Source organism: Elgaria multicarinata, chromosome 8 (assembly GCF_023053635.1).
Source record: "Elgaria multicarinata webbii isolate HBS135686 ecotype San Diego chromosome 8, rElgMul1.1.pri, whole genome shotgun sequence".
Taxonomy (NCBI): domain Eukaryota; kingdom Metazoa; phylum Chordata; class Lepidosauria; order Squamata; family Anguidae; genus Elgaria; species Elgaria multicarinata.
In genome coordinates this window covers 102,332,092-102,353,006 of record NC_086178.1, presented here as the reverse complement: position 1 = coordinate 102,353,006, position 20,915 = coordinate 102,332,092, and the positions used below count along the sequence as shown (strand labels likewise).

The window sequence follows — 20,915 nt, the reverse complement described above, 5'->3', positions numbered from 1 at the left end:
CATGGTGGCTTATTTAAATTGCGGTGCACAATTTCCGTAATCACCACCCAGGATGGTATCTCATGTCGACTGAACCTGCACAAATCTGTTAAATAGGCAGAGGGATTTTTTCCTGAGCAGAGAATTTTGATTTTGTGCAGATACACAGTTGTATCTATTAGTCATTAGCTTAATATGGGGTTTTTTTAAGGATTAAAAATAAAAATCATGGAAATAATTTACACTTCCAATATGCATTATTAAACATATTGGGTAGTAACTAATGTTAGTCCTATGTAGAGTAGACCCACTGAAATGAATGAGATGTAAACGTGTCATAACTAACTTGTCCCATTCATTTCAATGGATCTACTCTATGTAGGACTAATATTGGATACTACGCATTTTGTTTTATCTGACATTTTCATATAGTGACACACTTTTGCTCTCCGATGTAATTTGTTTTAAAAGAAGCAACGTCACAAAGGTTGGGAGAGGGTGGGGGAATCATGAAAAAATAAACTCTCTTAAAACTAATCATTAAAGCAAATCACTGATGATGTCCATAAATGAAAACCTGAAATATCTCAAGATATTAAGAGGCAGCACTCTTGCCTTGCAGGCTCAAGATGCTGGAAAAAAGGATAAAAACTATAAGGATTTCATAATAACGAAGTGTCTGTACTTTTTTTTTTGTCTTCTCCATTAGTTTTTGCTCATTTGTTTGTGCTGCCAATGTCTTAAGTAAAAATAAAAACCTTAAATTGTGAGAGTGAAAAGAGTCAGGTAGAATAACTGGTATGGAAATCTAAAAACAGCCACTTAATATCATAATTCCAAATATCAGAAGAAATCAGTCAATAAAGAAATAATACATACAAGCAGACACATGCCAAAGGGGTTCAGCATCTATCCTATAATGTATATTAAAGCCTATAAAGAGGGGGCAAGAACAAAGAAAGAGTACTGCACACATCGATACATCTCTATGGAGAGGTACTATCTGCCATATGCTAAAACTTCTTGGGCATTAATCTAAAAGGGATAAGAAACAAACAGATTTGGTTAAAGGGACTGATCCACTACCAATCTTGTAAGCTATATCAAAGAAGAGGTGAAAGGAATCTCTGTGCACCATCAGAATTGTCTTTGATTGCACTCTTCAAATACTTAAAAGGTTGTCACACAGAGGACGGCCAGGATCACTTCTCGATCCTCCCAGAGTGCAGGACACGGAATAATGGGCTGAAGTTAAAGGAAGCCAGATTCCGGCTGGACATCAGGAAAAACTTCCTGACTGTTAGAGCAGTACGACAATAGAACCAGTTACCTAGGGAGGTTGTGGGCTCTCCCACACTAGAGGCCTTCAAGAGGCAGCTGGTCAACCATCTGTCAGGGATGCTTTAGGGTGGATTTCTGCATTGAGCAGGGGGTTGGACTCGATGGCCTTGTAGGCCCCTTCCAACTCTGCTATTCTATGAGTCTTGATTCTATGATGCCTCAGAAGAAGCAGTCTCACAGCTAGTATGCATCCTGGAAATAGAGAAGGAAACTCCCACTGTGGCCAAATATGAATTGCTCCAAAAGGTGAACACAGAGTAACAGAGCAAATGCAAAAAGCTAGTCAAAGGCAGAGATTGTTGGCAGCATTTGAGGGGGGATATACATATGCTGTACTTTTGGACGGCCCAGATGGCCTTACTAAATCGTGAGAATCTCAGCTTTCATTGCAAAAGTTCCAGTTTCCTAAACTTACTGGGTTTCCCCCACCACATCATGCATTTCAGTTTAAAAGGTGTATCATCATTTCACATACACAGTGCCATAGATATATGGTGTTTTCTAGATTACTGAAGCTGGAGATTTTGCCCTTTTTATACATGCTGACGTAGTACCCCACTGGGGAGATCTTAATTTATGTTAATGTGACTTTCCATTTTTATATTCTTGTACTTTTGTTTAGTATTTTTATTTTATTTTAAATACCCGTTTTTATTCCATTTACTTCAGCTCATCTTTTTTTACTTGTATTTTATTTTTCTAACTATGTCAAATTGTGATGGCTTATCGCTTTTAGCAATAAAGTTTTCATTCATTCACTGAAGATGAAGAGGCTGGATCCTGCTCTGAGGAGCTAACAGTTCGAACTGGGTACCTAAACATAAATATTAACATTAATAGTTACTTAAATGGTTACTGAGGCAGGTTTGAATATAAGATGGAAAAATCTTCAAGAATGGGTAAAAGGGGGCAAGCAGAAAACTAAGTGCCATCGTTGTGTCCGAAATCTGGGAAATAATTTTCGAGAGTATATAGAAAAGAATTGCACTTTGATATCCACCATATGCATACAAATATATACACTATGTTACCTTTCATGTAATTAACTGCATTCTAGATTCCTGAAAAATTTATCAAAGCAAAATACCAAAATGCTGCTCTGTAATCCTTAACATTCCCCTGGCTAAACGGTAGGTTGTTTTTGCATGACCAGTTTCATATTTGTTACTGCAATGATCTCAAGCAGATGCTAGCCAATTGTAACAAATCTAATTTCTTTCCAATTTCTCAGTCTCTTCTACAAATTTCAGCAGCACAGTAACATCCATTAGGCCACCGAGTCAAGATGCATCATTGAAATATTGTAAATTATTGGGCAGATAACTGCACCCAGCAGAGACTCATCTAAGCACAAAGATGGAAGCAAGCCAACAATCAAATGACGATGATAAAATGACCATTTCCATTAAGAGAGCAGGGCATCGCATCACAGATATTAATTAGAAAGCACTGTAATAAAGTGAAGTCCACTAAAACAGAGAAAGAACGCTATACTTGTTTGCCTATCCTTGGGAAATAAAAGCATCCATTTTGGGTACAGAAACTCTAAAACACTCAGAACATATTATGATCTTTCCCTTTTTTATTATTATTCTTTTCAGGATCTTAATTCAGCACAAAGCAAAACAACTGAGCTTTGACCCTGAGGAAGCAATCCATGTGGTTTTCTATAGCCAAGTATCTACTGACTCGGAAGAACCTTAATGTTTGCAGAAGTACAAAACAATCTTTAGGGGGAAAACCCTAAAGGATGAACCCCCTCTCCCCTCAAAAAACAGCCCAATGAGCACCGAACATTAAACATGGTCAGAATGCTGATTGACTATTGAAAGGAAAACAATGAAAACAATGAGGGGGCGGAGACCGAAACAGAGCGGAGTGGCTGGGAAAGGATGACAAGAGAAAGAGACATACAGATGTGGTTTGCATGATCATACTCCACCAAGGCTTGTTTACGCCACGGTGGGTTGCAGTGTGTGTCAGGTTTTTGAATATTCAAGCCACAGCTGTGGCATGTCATGTTGTCCAGACTCAGGTGGTGTTGGTGTTGTGCTAGGGTTAAACAACCATTACAGAGCATGGGTTACGCGAGGGTTGTGTAACCCTCACACAACTATGCCCCCTGGGTTCGGATAACACTACTTGTGGCTTGAATATTCAAAATGGCCACATTCATGCACCGGCACATGCCATGGTGGCTTATTTGATTGTGCAAACTGGCCCACTGATATAAGTAGTATACAGAAAACTATCTCATTGCCGTGTTGTGTGAATCCATCGAGCGTGGGTTATGCATGGATTAAGCAACCCTGGTATAACCTATGATCTGTTTTAGGGTTATGTGAGTGTTGTTTAAGCTCACTGGATTCACAAGACAATCCCCTAATGGGGCTCCATTTTTAATGTGGTGCCCACACGCACTGCAGCTTGTCAAAGGTTAAATAACGCATGAAAGAGGCAGTGTGCTGTCCAAACCTGGCCAGTGACCAGCTCACCATCACTCAGCGAGCTTCATGGCTAAGTGGGGATTTGAACCGGAGTATTCCTGATCCTAATCCAACATTCTAAACACTACCCTATTCTAGCTCAATTCCAGTGAATACATGTTCTGAACTGCTGCCTCTTAAGTGTGCTGTTTTGAAACAGAGTAAGTGTGTGGAGCCTTTTGACATCTGTTTCACATGAGGTATTATAAAGGTATTTCACATGTGAGACTTATAAAAACTAACCTGTGATAATTAGACATTCATTGTGATCCAGGACTTCAGTAATAAGACGAGATACAATCAGTTCTGGATTGATTAAGAAGCGAATTTCTTCTTGTACTAGTCCTGCACCAGTGACGCCGCCTCCAACAAAGCGATTAGCAAAATCAACCTGACAGAGACACAGTTTATGTGGTTACTGGACATTCAAACACTTATCTGTTGCACATATTGACTTTTCATGATCAGCTGTGATTTTCTTGGTTTTGACCACACACATTTAAGCAATGTTACTACCATCTAGCCTGATCCATTTACACTTTATTGTGTTTATTTTATCATGTAGAATGCCATTCCGGCCTGTTTATGGAGTTAGTTGCCTTTTCATTAGTTCCCAGAGAATCATTCTGTTGATGCTGTATTCCATGCTTGTAGATCAGTCTCTGGAAGGACCTCAAGGTTAGCTACTTGTGGTTTAGAATGGCTGAGAAGAATGCTATCTTCTGGGCTGGCAGGCTGTCCATTATTAGAGCTAGAGTTTTTCCCCTGCAGGATGGAGCAAGCCATTGAACCATGCCCCGAATGTGAGGGATCAAGGGGATAGTATATGATTCCTTGGGACCCTCCCAAGGCAGAACCTCATGTAGGCCAAGCTGAACAGGTGCTGCAAAGCCTGGCCTTTATGGAGTCACATTTGCTGCTACTTAATCTTGATAAAATATCAGGGTTCCCAGTAGCTGAAAGAATGTATGCTTTATGCTTTTAATGTCTTGCTTTTTCTCACTTTATTAGCCTGTTTTAACTTCTTTTCTTCACCCATTGAAGCGTTTATTGCCTCTGATTATCCAAAAGGAACCACTGCCTATTGACAAAACAATTGGTAAAACTTTCTGTAATGACCTACACACTTAAAAGCTCTGTTGTGCCATTCACTACTTTATTATTATTATTATTATTATTATTATTATTATTATTATTATTATTTATTTATTTATTTATTTATATAGCACCATCAATGTACATGGTGCTGTACAGAGTAAAACAGTAAATAGCAAGACCCTGCCGCATAGGCTTACAATCTAATAAAATCATAGTAAAACAATAAGGAGGGGAAGAGAATGGGTACTACTGGTAAATGGGTATCGTGGTTTTATAAGAGAAATTCTTAGTGGGGAACAAAAAGAAAACCATTAAATGCCCATTTCTGAGTGGTGGGAAACTCTAACTGCTGCTTTTATGATTTCCGAATTTTACGACAGGACACGCTTGAGAATGCACGACTAGGGTGCTAGTGAAAATTCTGCTTGGCCATAGGTTCCCTAAAAAAGCTTAATATATCTCTTCATTTCATCCAATACATGGGATCCAAAGGCCTCTTCACACATTATATTTCTTAGAGGCATAAAAAATATTTTGAATTTATCTGTAAAATTCTTAACAAGTGTACTTTTGCCCATGCGAATCATACTTGTACCATACGTTTGCATGTAATATCAAAGATGACATTTGCCATCATGTAACACATGAACTAGGCCTAAGAGTTGTGTGCAGCCACACAACTGCCACTTTTCTTCAATTCAGACTATGTGCTTTTTAAATAACTGTGATGAAATGCTCTTTGATTAGGGATACACTATCAATTTTGGATTCTCTCTATCTCAATTTTATATTCATTTCATTCGGTTTCTGCATCAGGTTGCATTTTTAAAAACATGAAAATTTGTACACATTTTCATGCATATTTCTTCTGATATACAATCTTGCAAGCAATTTCCCCTAATATAATGAAGTTCTCAACCTTATTGACAAATTGAAAGCAAATAAATCACCAGGCCCAGATGGCATCTATCCTAGAGTTCTCCAAGAACTCAAATGTGAAATTGCAGACCTCCTCACAGAAATATGAAACATGTTTCTAAGCTCAGTCTCTGTACCAGAGGACTGGAAGATGGCCAATGTAACACCAATTTTCAAAAAGGGATCCAGGAGAGATTCTGGGAAATTACAAGCTGGTTAGTTTAACGTCTGTTCCAGCTAAATTGGTTGAAACCATTATTAAAGACAAAATTAGTAAGCATATAGAAGGGCAGGACCTGCTGAAGAAGAATCAACATGGCTTCTGCAAAGGCAAATCCTGTCTCACTAATCTACTAGAATTGTTTGAGAGTGTCAACAAACATGTAGACAGGGGTGATCTGGTGGACAATGTTTACTTGGATTTTCAAAAGGCTTTTGATAAAGTCCCCCACCAAAGACTCCTGAATAAACTTAGCAGTCATGGAATAAGAGGAGAGGTCCTCTTATGGATCAGTAACTGGTTAGAGAACAGAAAGCAGAGAACAGGAATAAATGGTCAATTCTCCCGATGGAGGGAAATAAATAATGGGGTCCCCCAGGGTTCGGTATTGGGACCAATTCTTTTCAACTTGTTCATAAATGATCTGGAATTAGGAGTGAGCAATGAAGTGGCTAAATTTGCCTACAACACCAAATTATTTAAGGTTGTTAAAACACAAAAGGATTGTGAAGAGCTCCAAAGGGATCACTCCAAGCTGGGAGAGCGGGCATCCAAATGGCAGATGCGGTTCAATGTAAGCAAGTGTAAGGTGATGCACGTTGGGGCAAAAAAAATCTACTTCAAGTATAACCTAATGGGATCTGAGCTGAGATTTCTGTGAAGTACTGAAGGTACTTGAAAGGGATGAGAGTTTTTAATCCACAATACAAGTGACAAGCTGTACGGTCTTGGCTTTTGGCATGTAGGACACTTAAATCATCAGTATCTTGTTCTGTTTTTAATAATGCTTAGTCCACTTTATGAACCCCTAGGGTCTCCTCTGTCAGCCCAATTAAAGAGAAAAGTACGTCAGCCTGTCTGCACACTAAGGTCATCATCAGAGCCTCTTCTACTGATGCCCCTGCCAAATGAGGTGAAATGGGTGGCAACGGGGGAGAACCTTATTGATGTTGGTTCTCTATCTATGGAATGGTCTTACAAAGGAGGCTGGCCTGGGATGTACACTATCATCTTTTTAGCAACAGGCAAAGACTTTTTTTTTATTTTTCATGGTTGCTTTTTAAAGAAGTGTTAGCTTAGAAGTTAAGCTCATGTTCTGATGTTTTCTTTTTCTTGTAGTTTTGTATGTTCTAACTTTTTTTAAATTTGGAGTTTCGTAAACTGCCCTGATGAAGTGTATTGAAGAGCAGAATATACATCTATGAATTAATTAATAAAGAAACAGTTGACTGAATTGTTTAAAAGATAATGAGGGCTACAATAAAAACGCTGGAAGACATTTGCGGGTAAAGCATTGTTCAAAATATTGAATGTGTAAAACTCAGGAGAGAGCTCTTTTTAATATTTAGTCTGAGTTTGTCCAAGTAGAGGGATTTGTTCTGTTTATGCAGGATCAGAAAGCCAAGTAACTGAAATGGGACTGACAATCAAATCTCTCAGGTGAGATTGTTCTGGGTGCGTTCAATGCAAATTTATACAGTACAACAAATGCATTATAAAATATTTTCCTCCCTCCCTACAGGTCTACAGTTTTAAGTGGTTTGGGAGAAGATTTAATATTGCTTTGTGATTTTAAAATGCCTCTTGGTTTTAGCGCATGTTTTAGGAGAAAAATATTCATAACACTGGAAAATGGCCTTATGTTTTAAGGAAACACATGACAGAAGATTTACCAGGATGGATTAGACCACTGGCTCCTTATCTGGTTTAGCTAGAACTATCCCCAACTCCAGAGATTGGGGCATGAAAAATGAATTGTCCAAGGTCACAGAAGAAATGGGAGCAGCGAACCGCAAAGTCTTTGAATAGGATCAAAATTAAGAGACCCTTCCTGTATTGCAGCCATTACCTGAGCAGGATTAATATCAGTCATCAACTATAAATATATTAACTCTTATCTGAGTACATTTTTGCAGGACCCAAAGGTTCTAATCAAGGCCAAAACCCCATTATACAAGGTTCTGTATGTGCACAAAAGGCTGGCATAGTCTCTTTTCTTAGAACCATACTAATCTAATTCATGATAATAAGCCAATGAACTAGATTAGTAAATGGTAGGAGAGACAGTATAATGAAAGTGATAATGAGATCATGTAATTATGCTAGTAACTGGCAATATGCCAACATCACTATGAATATTTGCCTCCACGTTCTGTTAATTTTTGTCAAAATATAACTTTGATTCTCCATATTGATGCATTTTCTTAACACTGTAAAACAAATAATTTATTGAATACTTTTTATTATATTTACTTGTTTAGTCTTCATGTTTTACTGAGAATTACAACTGATTCCATCATTGGTAGAAGCATCTCCTACTCCTTTTTATATGCTGCATGAAAGTCTTAAAAGCTTAGTCTCCAAAAAGAGCAGGGAGCAATGATCCCATCCTCTCGAGTAAGACTGCTCTAGTGAAGTGGTGGTTGCTAACTATTTTCTTTTCCGAAGGTTTCTAAAGCTTTATAGGCTGCTCCCCCAGGACACATCATAGATACTGCAATCACCAATATGCTTTTGGAGAATAGTTTCCATGCTTTCTACATTGCATAATAATTCCTGATCTAAGTTACTCAGTGCCATTTTGTTTCTAACAGGACCACAGCATGACCACCTGCAAAATTTTGCTTTTTTATGCAAAAGTAACAGACATCAAGGATACTAATTTATAATGCATTACTTGGATTTAAGTGGATTTTGTCCCATAAATGATCTATGTGAACAATCTTCTGGAATGTTCACCCAGGGAAGCTTCATTTCAATGAATAGAACCCACACAAGGACTAGGTAGTGGTCTTGTCCAATTTATTGTAGCCATGTCCAATTTATTGTAATGAGACTTGTGCAGAAAAACATCCCAGAAGACTGTGCCCAAAACAACAAGACTGGTAGAAACCCTACTACTTTGGCATCATATTGCCAAAGGCCCAGTATTGGGAAAAGGCGGGATACGAAATAATAATAATAATAATAATAATAATAATAATAATAATAATAATAATAATGATGATGAGACAGTGGACTAAGTCTTAAATCTAAAAAGGACAATAAACAGAGTTATTAAACAAAAAGGTGACAAAACAAGTACTTATATAGGACTTCAAAATTCAATTCCCTCTCGGCATTTTTTTTAAAATTCCTGTAGATATGGAAGAGATGATGTGCTTATCAGTTTATTTTAGCTTATAGGCTCTCAGTCCAAAACAAATCCAGTAGCAGCAGACAAAGCTTCCTGAACTGCTGAACTGGTCACCAGCTGGAACATAGGAACAACACTTCCAAAATATATTTTTTTTTAAAAAAGGGCGGGGGGAGGAAATTGGCAGCCTGTCACTTTCATAACCTGGAGCCCTTCTCCTGTCACACTTCAATCTCTATTTGGCCCGAAGAACCTGGAGCTATGCAGGTCTTATGATTGTCAATCAAAAGGTTTTTCAAGAGGGCACAAATGTGGAAAACAAGGTGAACTGGAGACAACAGATAATGTTAAGGCTGTCAGAACAATCAACTCTGCTGTGTCTGTTATACTGCATAATGGTTTGCTACTCTCATACAACCTAAGGCACAACTTAGTGATTCTGCTAAATTGCCCAATAGACTAAAGTTTGGTACAAACAGGGCTCAAATCTATGTGTGAGTCTACTCTTACCTGTAGCATCCCATGGCCATTGCTCTCAATAGTACCTTCGTATGTGACATGCAGTCTGGACATTTTTTTCTGAGTTCTGTAACCAAATAAATACATACACACAGAAATGCAGAAGCATGATAGTACTTTATAGAAAGAAAATGAATATTTAGAAGGAATTAATTTTAACATGTTTAATATAAATAAAATGTCTGCTGCCAATCAATCTTGTACATACGAAAAACAAGCAAGGTAAACTAAGATGCCTTTACATTTTTCATTCTCTCTTTCAAGAAGCTTTAGTCCTGAAAGCTTGCAAAGGTTCAGCAATATAACTTGGCCCAACATAATCAGCTGAGATCTCCCTGTTTAAAAATAATCTCTCTTTCAGAACTAATTTTAGTATTTTCTAGAATCTAGCCTTTAAAATCACATTCTGCTCCAATCAATTTGGGGTGGGGGTGGGGTTTTTCAATGCACTACATATTTATAACTTTACCTCCAGAACTGTGGTACAAGTGCAATGTTTTCTTGCCCAAAACAATCCTGTCTCTTACAAATTGACTCTGACATCATTATCTCTAGAAACCCATCTCTTCGTAAGAGGCAGAACAAGATTACTCAAGCAATGAGCACCAAGGGAATGCAATGTCAATTCCCATCCTGAGTAATTACTTTCACTAAGAAATGGCTTCTGAAATGGCATCTCCTATATGCCCTTTAGGGTTTGGGCATCAATTTATCATGCACTAACTAGAGGATAGTTGAGAAATGGCAGAACTGAGAATTTTTTTTTATGCCATTTGCAAGATACAGTGTAACATTTCTCATTCTGCGGTTTGTTTGGTAACAAATATACATTTGTCATCTTAGGTAAGCAAGGGACATAAGTAAATAAAAATGTAGTTGTATGCTGATACCAAGTATGTGAACCAAATGCCTCAGGCAGGCGAGCACATGTGTGTACATCTGTTTTGGGCACACAAAGGCTACTATATCACCTTAACCTCATGGAACCAACAGGCCCATATCACTGAGATATAAAAATTCAACTGCTAAAATCAGTGTCTGTTAAGAGATACAAATCAAATTCGAGACTGAAATTGAAGCTGTAGAGCCGAGCCTGATAAAATAAAATAAAAATCTCAAGTAACCACCTAAAGCCATTTTTAGATAACTAAATTGGCATGAGCAAGTCATTCCAATTTTTTGGTGGCTTACAGTGAATGAGATGTTCATGTTCATTGTGTCTGAACCATGTATACCTAAGATAAGTGAAGTTCCCCAATGCTTCTGAGAATAAGTTACACACGAACCCGGAAGATAGTCAATGAGCAAACATCCAGCTATATATTTCACCAGCATAAATGCTATACCCAAGCTCTATAGAAAAAGAAGAAAAATGCATTGTTTCTCTTTTTTAAATTAGGAACATCTTCCTAATGAGACTGCCCTGACATGTAGGTTTCAGAATTTTACTGGAACCCTACTGAAGTCAGGAAAAATCTAAAAAAACATTAAATTATTGGATTTGGGTAAAATTGTCACTATCAAAATGAGGCCATTTCAAAAGAGACTTTTGTTTAACCTACCTTTCCCAATCTGGAAATTCCTGTAGACACTGTCTTGTAAATGTCACCAGTCCAGTGGGTTCTATAAGCAAACACACCGAAATAAGTAAATATCATTCATGGATTTTTAAAGTATTGCATTTCATCTGTTGGACAAGTATGTGCATCTAGGTCACAAATGCGGATTAGATTGAGTTGTGTGTGCAGGGGGCTGCAGAAAAATCTGTTTGGTTGATGGGTGCTGTTCTGTTGATGGGAGACACTAGTTCAGAGGTGTAGAACCTAAGGCCAGGGGGTGGGGGGACCCTGGCCCTCTGAGGTTCCTTCACATGGCCATGCCATCATCCCCTTTCCCCCAAACATTGATTGATTGATGTTTTCTCAGCGTTTCAACCTTTTTTCCACTTTCTAAAAGGTTGAAAAGCTTCTACTAAGGCTTCATTACTGACAGTATGACAGTAAATTAAAATATGCTGGTATTTTGACCCCAATTCTTTTGCCTTTGCTCCCTCACACCCATTGCTGGAATGTGGCCTCAGTAAGCTTCTCTGAAATGGAATTTAGCCCTTCCACTAAAAAAGCCCCTGCACTAGTTGGATATAACCATAGTAGTGTAAACACAATTAAGGCTGCAGTCAATCACTGACTTAAGTACCTTGCCCAGGAAAGAGATGTTAGCGACCAGGTGATGGTTGTTAAAATTTATCTGGGTCCAAAGAAGGTTGTTCTTCAGGAGTAGTCATGCCACGACCTCTTTTAAAATGTACTTGGAACTGCACTCTCTCTCACACACACAAGAAAGCATTCACTGTCTCCTGGACCTAACCAGTCATTCCATCCCTAGTAGATGTAATGAGCTAAGAGAGGCAAGACTCAAGCATACAAGTGGTTGACCCAACTTATTCAAGCACCTGGTATTCATCTCCTTAGGCCTAAAGCCTCAAAGTCAAATAATAATAATAATAATAATAATAATAATAATAATAATAATAATAATAATAATATGGCACCCTGGTTACTTCTACTGATTAAGCTACTTTATTGTACTATCCATATTGCTGCAAATGCAAGCAATTTTGTTCTCAAAGTGTCTTGCAAACTTGTCGCAATGTGCTGCCAGTGGTTCTGCCATGCCTCATACTGGGTCAGACTACAAAACACCTCAAACCAAATTGGAAAAGCTCTGTTGGATGACAACTAAAAGGACACAATGTTGGAAGGGTTTCTGCTATTTTTGTTGTCACTATTAAAGGGGGATATGATCTACCTCACAGAGCCAGGAAGTCCATGTTTTAAAATAAACAAGAGATTTCCTGCTATATTTTTTACATTCTTCCTGCAGTAAGGGATTCCATGACTTGAAGGCTCACAGTGTCAGCCCAGATAAAACTCTGAAACCAAAATAATGTCTGAAGATGTCCTTTGTTGAGTCTCATCTTTACATTGCAGTTTTGTCCTGCTACCTATTGTCATTATTATACAGGGTCTAACAAGTTTTAGGTGCTTAATAAGTAATAACATTTAACATGAATCTGTTCATTGGTCAGGCAGAACTACATAACCCATGGCACAGAAAGACTACTAAATTAACAAAATGTTTTTACTTTTCTCTGTGACTCTTCTGAAGTAACAGAAAAGGGTTTTCAGTTTCTCAGGTTTCCTTGGTGAACGGCCTTCAAACAACCTAAGAAAAGCAAACAATGCAGAAGATTATTGTCAAGTCAGTACCTAAAAGAAAGCAAGAAGTAATAACCAAATTAAAAAAGTCAATTAGTTGTAGCAAAAGCTCAAATGTGAACGTTAAGGCAGCAAAGTTGAGTCAGCATGAGTTAAAGACAGTCCAGTATTAGCTCTGGACATATCAGCTCTTCACATATGAAAGAAACTAACATTTCTTACAAGATCCAAAAGCAAAAAATGGCCCAGGACACACACTGACTGGGTTCGGACAACACGGTGAGGCTCATTGTGGGTTATTTTAAGAACGATGAGCTGCAGGGCCCGAAGGCACCAATTTGCATATGCAACCCCCAAGAGGGGAATATTGTGTTGTGCAAACTTGGTGAGTGTGGGTTATGCAAGGGTTAAACAACAGGCTATGGTTATGCCGGGGCGATTTCATCATCATATAATCCACACTCATCAGGTGAACACAACATGACAATCCCCAAGTGGGGGTTGCATATTCAAAATGGTGGCTGCATGAGTTTCTCATGGTGAGCTGTCATACTGTGCAGACAGCCTCGCTATCTTTATACTGTATTATATTTTATAAAATATGCTAGAAAAGTGTTAAGTATTTCTCATGGAACTGTCAGATAATCATTATTAACCTGCTATTTTCCTGGGATGAATTATAACCAGTAAGTTGGATTCCTTTACCTTCTATTACCAGGAAAAAGTTGTAATTTTCCTGTTCATGGAAGACAAGTTATGGCCTCATCTGAATTAGTTCTGCTCATTATACTGCTCATGTTAGTAGGGCAGTTGTGTTTGTGGCTAGCTCGCTACAGTGACATCTGCATTGGTTTTAATGGTAAATCACTCAGAATCTAATTTTTGAATATCTCAAAAACTATCTACATCCCCTCAAGACAAAAATTATTTCTATTGACTTACACTGCAGTGGCTTATGTTAGGGAAGAAAAATAGATCGCATCCTTCAGACACTTCACGGCATGAGAACCAGTCCCAATTCCTTTTCTTCACTGCATTTTAAAGCTTTAGAAAACACACACTCTAACCTTATCTAGTGATTCTTAAAAGAAATCCTTTTAAGAGAGTCAGCATAATAGATGTCCTCTATTTTTAGCCATTAAGAGAGCACATACTTTTATATCAATTTTTTTTTACACTGTCATCCACCTTCCAGCAACATGCACTTATATTGCTTAATTTGATTTTGTACAAAACGAAAATCATCTTTATGGCTAACACATAATGTGATTTGCCCGGAGGAAAAAACTGTGGGTTGGGGGGAGGACTTCAAAAGAACGATGCCTCTAGTAATATATTCACTAAAAGACGTCAGATATGGTAAAAGACCTTTGGGGATGCAATCACATTTTTAAAAAACTATTCTTGAAATACTGAAATGTTAACTGGAAATGGAAAGTGATGTAATAGCATCCAACTAATACCATTTGGCAGAAAGGCAGACCAGCTATAACGCAACCTCCCCCTTCCACCCGACACCTCCACTTAAGTCAGTTTTCCAGTACTGAAATGTATTTAGTGCGTTTGTAAACTATGTGATGAAAATATTAGAAACAAATAAGATTGTGTCCAAGATTGCACCCGTTGCTTTAAAAAGCAAATTCTGATGCTAGCGTTTCAGAGAATCAGACTAGCAGCAATTGATGAGGCAACTGCATGGGAATCAAGAGGAGATGCAAATTCCCATCCATATCTTGAAACACCAGGAGGCAATGGTGGAAGCAGAAGGTGTTGTGGCTGACAGGATAGTTGCCCTTGCTGATGTTGGGCACCCTGTGCTTCTGAAGCAAAGATAACAAACCAAACAAAAAGTCTTGTGAAATGTGTGTTGAGAGACATAGCAATGTGATCAGCAAGATAGCCCTGCACACAGAAACAGACTGGTTTTGTGCACATGTGAAATTATGGGGTTCTTTCTGCCATACCCAACAGCAAGAAAACTGCAAATACATGAAAAAAAAAATAAACAGCCTCCTCACACTTTAAATACGAACAAATTTATTTTGGCATATGTTTCGTGGACAGTAGCCCACTTCAATAGGTGCATGAAGTGTTATTGAAAATTACATACACACACACACACACACACATTATGTATGGTGGGGACAGGAGAGAACCATTCAGAGTGAGGTCAAAAAGAAATTAAATGTAGAAAATACTGACAGTAACAATCACAATATTAACAGTAGCCATTCAAAAATATTGCTGATAACACAAACATCCTGGCACTAGGTAAGCCAACCAACGTATCTATAGTATTTATCCTAACTCAAGCAATCATTTTATCCTGATTCAAGCAATAGATTTGAGATTGTTGATGGATTCTAACTCAGTAGCCATGATGGAAGTTGTAGTCCAACCCCTCTACAGAGCACCATGTTGGGGAAGGCTGGGGTAGCCACTAAGAATATGAACTGAAACTTTTAAGAGAAATGGAAAAAAGAAGGCAATATGAAAATCACCTTAGATATTAGTAGTTTCAACGTGAAAATCTCACCGATTCCAAATTGTTTGCATAATATTAAAAAAAGAATGAGGCAAGAGTTTTAAAATGGCAGGTTGAGCTATTGTTGTTGTGGAGGTTATGTATATTCTATCTCACTTTCTCAGCCCAATGCCTAAGCAGTTCCTTGACTGGAATCCAGATAATCAATTTACTAATATAAGAATCTAGCAGAAAAAACAAGTCTTTTAAAACATTCATCTAATTATGGAGCAGTGTAAGTAAAAGACAAAGCTCAGCAAGACCAGTTTTGCATTATAGTAATTGACAAATTACTTGCAGTTGCAAATTTCCCTCCAGTAAGCCACTTTTGCCTAGTGCAAGAAGCTCTGTCAAGCTGCCACATGGCTGCTTCAATTTAACAGAGAGTTAGAGACTAGATTCAGATGTCATGATAGTCCACAATGACTTATTTAACCCATCATGGGTTATTGTGTCATCTGTCAAGAGATTTTTAACCCACAATGGCTTATTTGGCCAAAATAACCCACTCTGCTAACCCACGGTCTGCAGAGTGGGTTATTCAACCCATCATGGGTTATTGTGTTGTATGGTGATCACTGTGGGTCATTTTGGTCGCCTACAGAGTCACCTGGCAAGAGTGGTCAAAACCACTGCTGACGCTCTCCTCCAGCTGACACATCTCTGTTCCATGATTTGCCCTAACAACTGATTGTGCTCACAGCCCGACCCTGCCCTAACCCTTCCCCCGGCAATGCACTCTGAAGCCTCCTCAAGTGTCAAACACCATCTTGGTCAGGTGGCAGCAGCTGTGCAGGGTTGTCATTTTGCCTTCTGTGCATTCCTGCCAGGGGGTTCTGTGTATGAAGTTTTGTACCACTCCTGCAAACTTCCATGGAGTTATAGCTGCCACTCCCTTCTTGAAGACAAGGGTGCTTTTGCTCACACAGCTTTGTCGGTGCGCAGGGTTTTCAATGGGCCTCGTGGGCATCCCTCCTATGGGAGGCTGCGTACAAAGTTCAGTGGGGACAGACAAAGCATTAGCTGGCCTGTCGTTCAGTTATTATGCCCATAGCACTTTTATCCATGGATCTCTGTAACTTTATTTGAAGTTGTTCAGTCTGCATTATATGGAATTTGTCTATATTAGCGTTGAAGGAAAACCAGGTCTCAAAAAGATTTAACAAAAGTCTGAAAATATTTTCTACAAAATAGCATTCCCACCCACCCCTAATTTTGGAGGGGGAAATATGTTCAAAAGTTAAATTTGCTTATCATTCATTCCTTTTTGGCTACTGAAACATAAGTCTTGCAAAAAGAGCTTATATATGTATTGCCTGTAGGTTGGAGTAGAACTATGGAAATCAATGGGATTAAAGTTATTTATGGTAGCATAACTCCCAATGAGGTCAATAGGTCTACTATAAGTATGACTAAGTCTGGATCTAACGCTATATTAACAACAAAAGTTAGATTTTAGCAGTCAGTTTTCAACGGCGTCGTAGTAGTACACCTCTTCCCTCCACACACTAAAATTTAAGCACGGCTTTTCACATCCAGCAGTGAATTAGGCATTCAATTGAGCATAAAATGAATGTTTCCAGTTAACTATTTTTACAAAATTAAGAGACATGAGAATTTTCCACTACCCAATTAGATGTTATGCTTTCTGATGAAGAAACCTCAAAGTAGCTTCAAAACAATGTCACACACAAATTGCTGTGGAAAGCAAACCCTTGGTTATGGCTGCAAGTCTTTTCAAGTTAATTAAGTAAATGAGCTTCAATTTCTCTATTTACATAGAAAGTAGCTTAGAGATTTTGGATTCCCATGGCTTAAAACTTAAGGAACACATCTCAACCGTTTAACCTCACAGGCAATATCTCATCATCTTTATTGCAGTCAACAAAGTGTAACATCACCTCCATGCAACAATTGCCATCACAATACCACAGAAAGCAGCCTCCCTCACCTATGGCTTTCTAATGGTGGTTAAGGTCACATGCACTTGCACATAAGCAAGGGCATCAATGCACAATATGAACTCACATGCGTAGGGGAATGGTGGAGAGCAGCAGCACAGGCGGTAAGCATGTTTGATTCTTCACAGATTGTAAATTTTGAATGGGATAAAAGATTGGGTTGGTAATACTGTTCGTAAAAATAAAATCAATCCAAAACCCATGTGCAAATGCCAAGTTACAACTTTCCCACCCCACAAACACCCATCCCACCATCACTACACAAGCCCATACATAAAACTATATTCATTTCTGCAATGTAATGCTAGAAATCACACAGAAACTAATCAAATGCTTCATAGTTAGCCTCCCTGATGACATGGTTGGTTGGGCCATGTACAAAAGGGAGTGCCGTGGGCAAAAATAGCTGGCAAGGGGAAGGCAGGGTTATGAAGACGGGTCCCACAAACCGTATAGGCTTTAGCAAGGTTTGGAGTTTTGCGTGCATGTAGGTGGCAACTGGGTGGGTGAGAGATTTGGCTATTATGCAGTTCCAAATAAGGCACTGTATGCCATAATCCTTAGGCACTAACAACCTGTGGCAGATGCGTGCATGTATGCAGACCTTATTTCATGGGTGGGCAACCCACGGACCACATGCAACCCTTGAAGGTCACCTGCATGGCTCCACTGCTCTGGCTCCCTAATTCCCCTCACGGCACTGCTGCCGCCAACCCACTGCCGTGATTCCAAGCCCTCCCGCTGAGATGCAGGGCAATAAAGAGGCCTGCCGTGTAATCCACAAAGCTTTATTCAGCAAATAAACATCTCTTCACAACTGAAGGAAGTGAGAATGCTAGAACTTTTCTCAAAGCTTAATTGGGCTAACTATGGTAAAAGGGAGAGTTCCCTACACTGTCCAAGAGTCAATTTAGGTCTTTCTGGAGAAGTCTTTGGCAAGTGGCTAGGTTGGTAGACCGCCTCTGACCTGTTAGCAACTCTGCCCGCTTGACCCTGAAATGGATTCTGGGATCTGTCAGCTCTGAAGTGCCCTCCCTTTCTGACAGTGGCTGAGTTCCCAGGGACCATGGGAGATTGGGCTCTGAGTCATTGGCATTCTCTGTGATAAACTCCTGGGAAGATTTCCCCTTCACTCCTGAAGAGTTTTGGGGGATCTCCTGCCCCACTTCCTGCCTTGGCTGGTAAATTTCTAATCCTCCTCTTCCTGAGTCTGATTGACCTCCTGAAACCCCCTTCACCACAGTACGGAGAAGAGGCCTGATTCTGACACCAATTCTTCTGGGGAAAAGGGTGTTCATAGATGGATTTTCTTGCACACCCTGTTCCCCCCAGCAATCCTAACCAATTGTTGGGGAGGATGGAGAGGCTTCAACCTCCACCCCAGCAATCATGATTGTAGTGCGGGGGATGGGGGGAGGTTAAAGCCTGTCTTTCCCACTCCCAGCAATTCTGTTTGAAAGTCTAATGTATGTCATGGCTCACCCACCAGGTCTGCTCACTTGTGCAGCCCCCGAAAGGGTTCCGAGGAGGCCAATGCAGCCCCCCAACTCCAAAGGTTTGCCCATCCCTGCCTTATTTAAAATATTTACATACCATCCTTCAGTGAAGTTTCCAGGGTGTTAAGGAAGAGCCTTTCCACATAATCTAATCTCACCTGAGACCCAGCCTGAGTGGGAGCAAGTCTACAGCCTAACCTGAAGAGGAAGACCCAACTAAGACAATTCAAAAAGATTCCTAAATCCTCTGCTTTGCAGAATACCAGTTATACATTTTCATGACTGAGAAGGCAGAAGGTGCACTTGGAGGCCACCAAGCATAGCTGGAATACAAGCCTTCAAAGCCAAGGATCATAATCTATCTTTAAAAATTCTATCCCTGTAAAGTTGGGGGGCAGGGCTTGCTCCACTATTTAAGAAAGCAGTTGGTCTGATCTTTGTAAGGTAGGCAAGTATATTGAAGTTTACGGTACACCAGCACCTAGGCCATATTCTGCCACACACTTGCAATCTTTGCTATGATGTCTACTATCCCTGGAAGTTATCTCATGCCCTGAAGGACCTTGCCACTGGATACTTGGAGCTAGTTGCCCCTATTCCAATTAGGCTTCCAGAGCATCCAAAGCTCTCAGTCCAGCCATAACAAGACCCTGAGTGAGCCTGGTGCCACATAAAAAGCACCTTAAAACTGAAAGTCATTGTGGCCTGAGGTTTTGTGGCATACAGCCTACTTACCCAATGTTTTCTAGGCTAAAGCCGATACCACAATAATTGTTGTCTATAGAGAACCACAAAATACTGTCATTCATACTCCAAGCTGTGACAAGCCCATACAATTGATATAACTCCACTTCCACCTTCTTCAGCTGCTCTGGTATCTCTAAGGCAGGTCTTTAAAACAGCTTTAAGTCTAACCACTGAACCCTACTGACTCCTGAAAACATTCAGGTGTTGGAAACTGACATGTGTAGGAGGTAACCAGAGCTGGTTTTTAGAAATATAATACGGAGCTCTATTCCCTAATCAGATTAGCTCAAATAGATGAAAAAATTAACTCCATAGAGAATACTCATTAATGTTATCAAATTGATGTTTATGGTAAGAGAGAATTACATTATAGCTAAATCAGATTACCATTCCCCTGTATAAACACAACATGCAGCATAATAATTTCCTTTCTTAAAATTATTCCATAAAGACACATATATCATAACCAGTGTACATTTTCCCCATATTCATTTTTTAAAAAGTAATTCACAAACCTTCTTTTCTGGCAAAAGCTAGCAGACGAAGCTAGCAGTTTAAGCTTAAATCTTTGTATACAAATACGGATTCAAAATTTGCTCCAAGAAAATTCACCGTATGCGAATTTAATATTATTTATGAAACAAAACAAAAATGACTGGCCCTAGGAGGGGTGGGTGGGTGCAACAGCTCTTCTCTCAAGGCTGAGTGCTTTTGGTCCTTTATAAACAGGGAAAGAAAAGAGACAGCTGCAGCAATTATATACCTGCTGATCCCAGATTGTGTATTATCTGTAATATTCAAACTTCTCTTGGTCTGGAGAACTTTGCCTAGTAAAGTAGTTATCACTTAAAAGTGTTACATCTCTCAAACTCAGAAATATATGTGTCATGTCTAACTCTACTGCCCCTGTTTTGGGAGAAGGTGTTTCAGGTAATCAATCAGAATCTGATTCGGACCTAGAGGAGGAGGCGCCAGACACCAGCCAGCCTGTACCAGTGGGGGAGGAAGCTCTCACAGGTGATACCCCAGCTGGGAGTCAGCCCTCTCCAGAGCTTATCTCCTCAAGGCCAAATCCTACACACTCAGTAGGAAGTGAGGTTTCTTCCGGGGGAGAGCATCCCGAAAAATAAGCTGATGCTAGGGCCCGCCAGAAGCTGAAACGCACAGAGCGGAAGGAAGGCGTGAGAAAGTCGGTCCAACTAGGATTGCGCCAGAACCTGCCTCCACATCAGGCTCTCTGAAGTTACGGGTGTTTGGGAAGGGGCTTCCTGT

At 39.5% G+C, this 20,915-nt stretch overlaps 1 protein-coding gene across 2 annotated transcripts in view; it reads right to left on the bottom strand.

Moving 5' to 3' along the window:
- PARG (poly(ADP-ribose) glycohydrolase) overlaps nt 1-20,915 on the bottom strand; it is an 88,894-nt gene that overhangs the window by 16,747 nt on the left and 51,232 nt on the right. For both annotated transcript variants that reach the window (XM_063133137.1, XM_063133138.1), the window contains 4 exons: nt 12,843-12,922; nt 11,260-11,320; nt 9,689-9,764; nt 4,050-4,197 (listed from right to left, as the gene is read on the bottom strand). In XM_063133137.1, the coding sequence (XP_062989207.1) occupies nt 4,050-4,197; nt 9,689-9,764; nt 11,260-11,320; nt 12,843-12,922 (365 nt within the window). The remainder of the gene's footprint in view (nt 1-4,049; nt 4,198-9,688; nt 9,765-11,259; nt 11,321-12,842; nt 12,923-20,915) is intronic.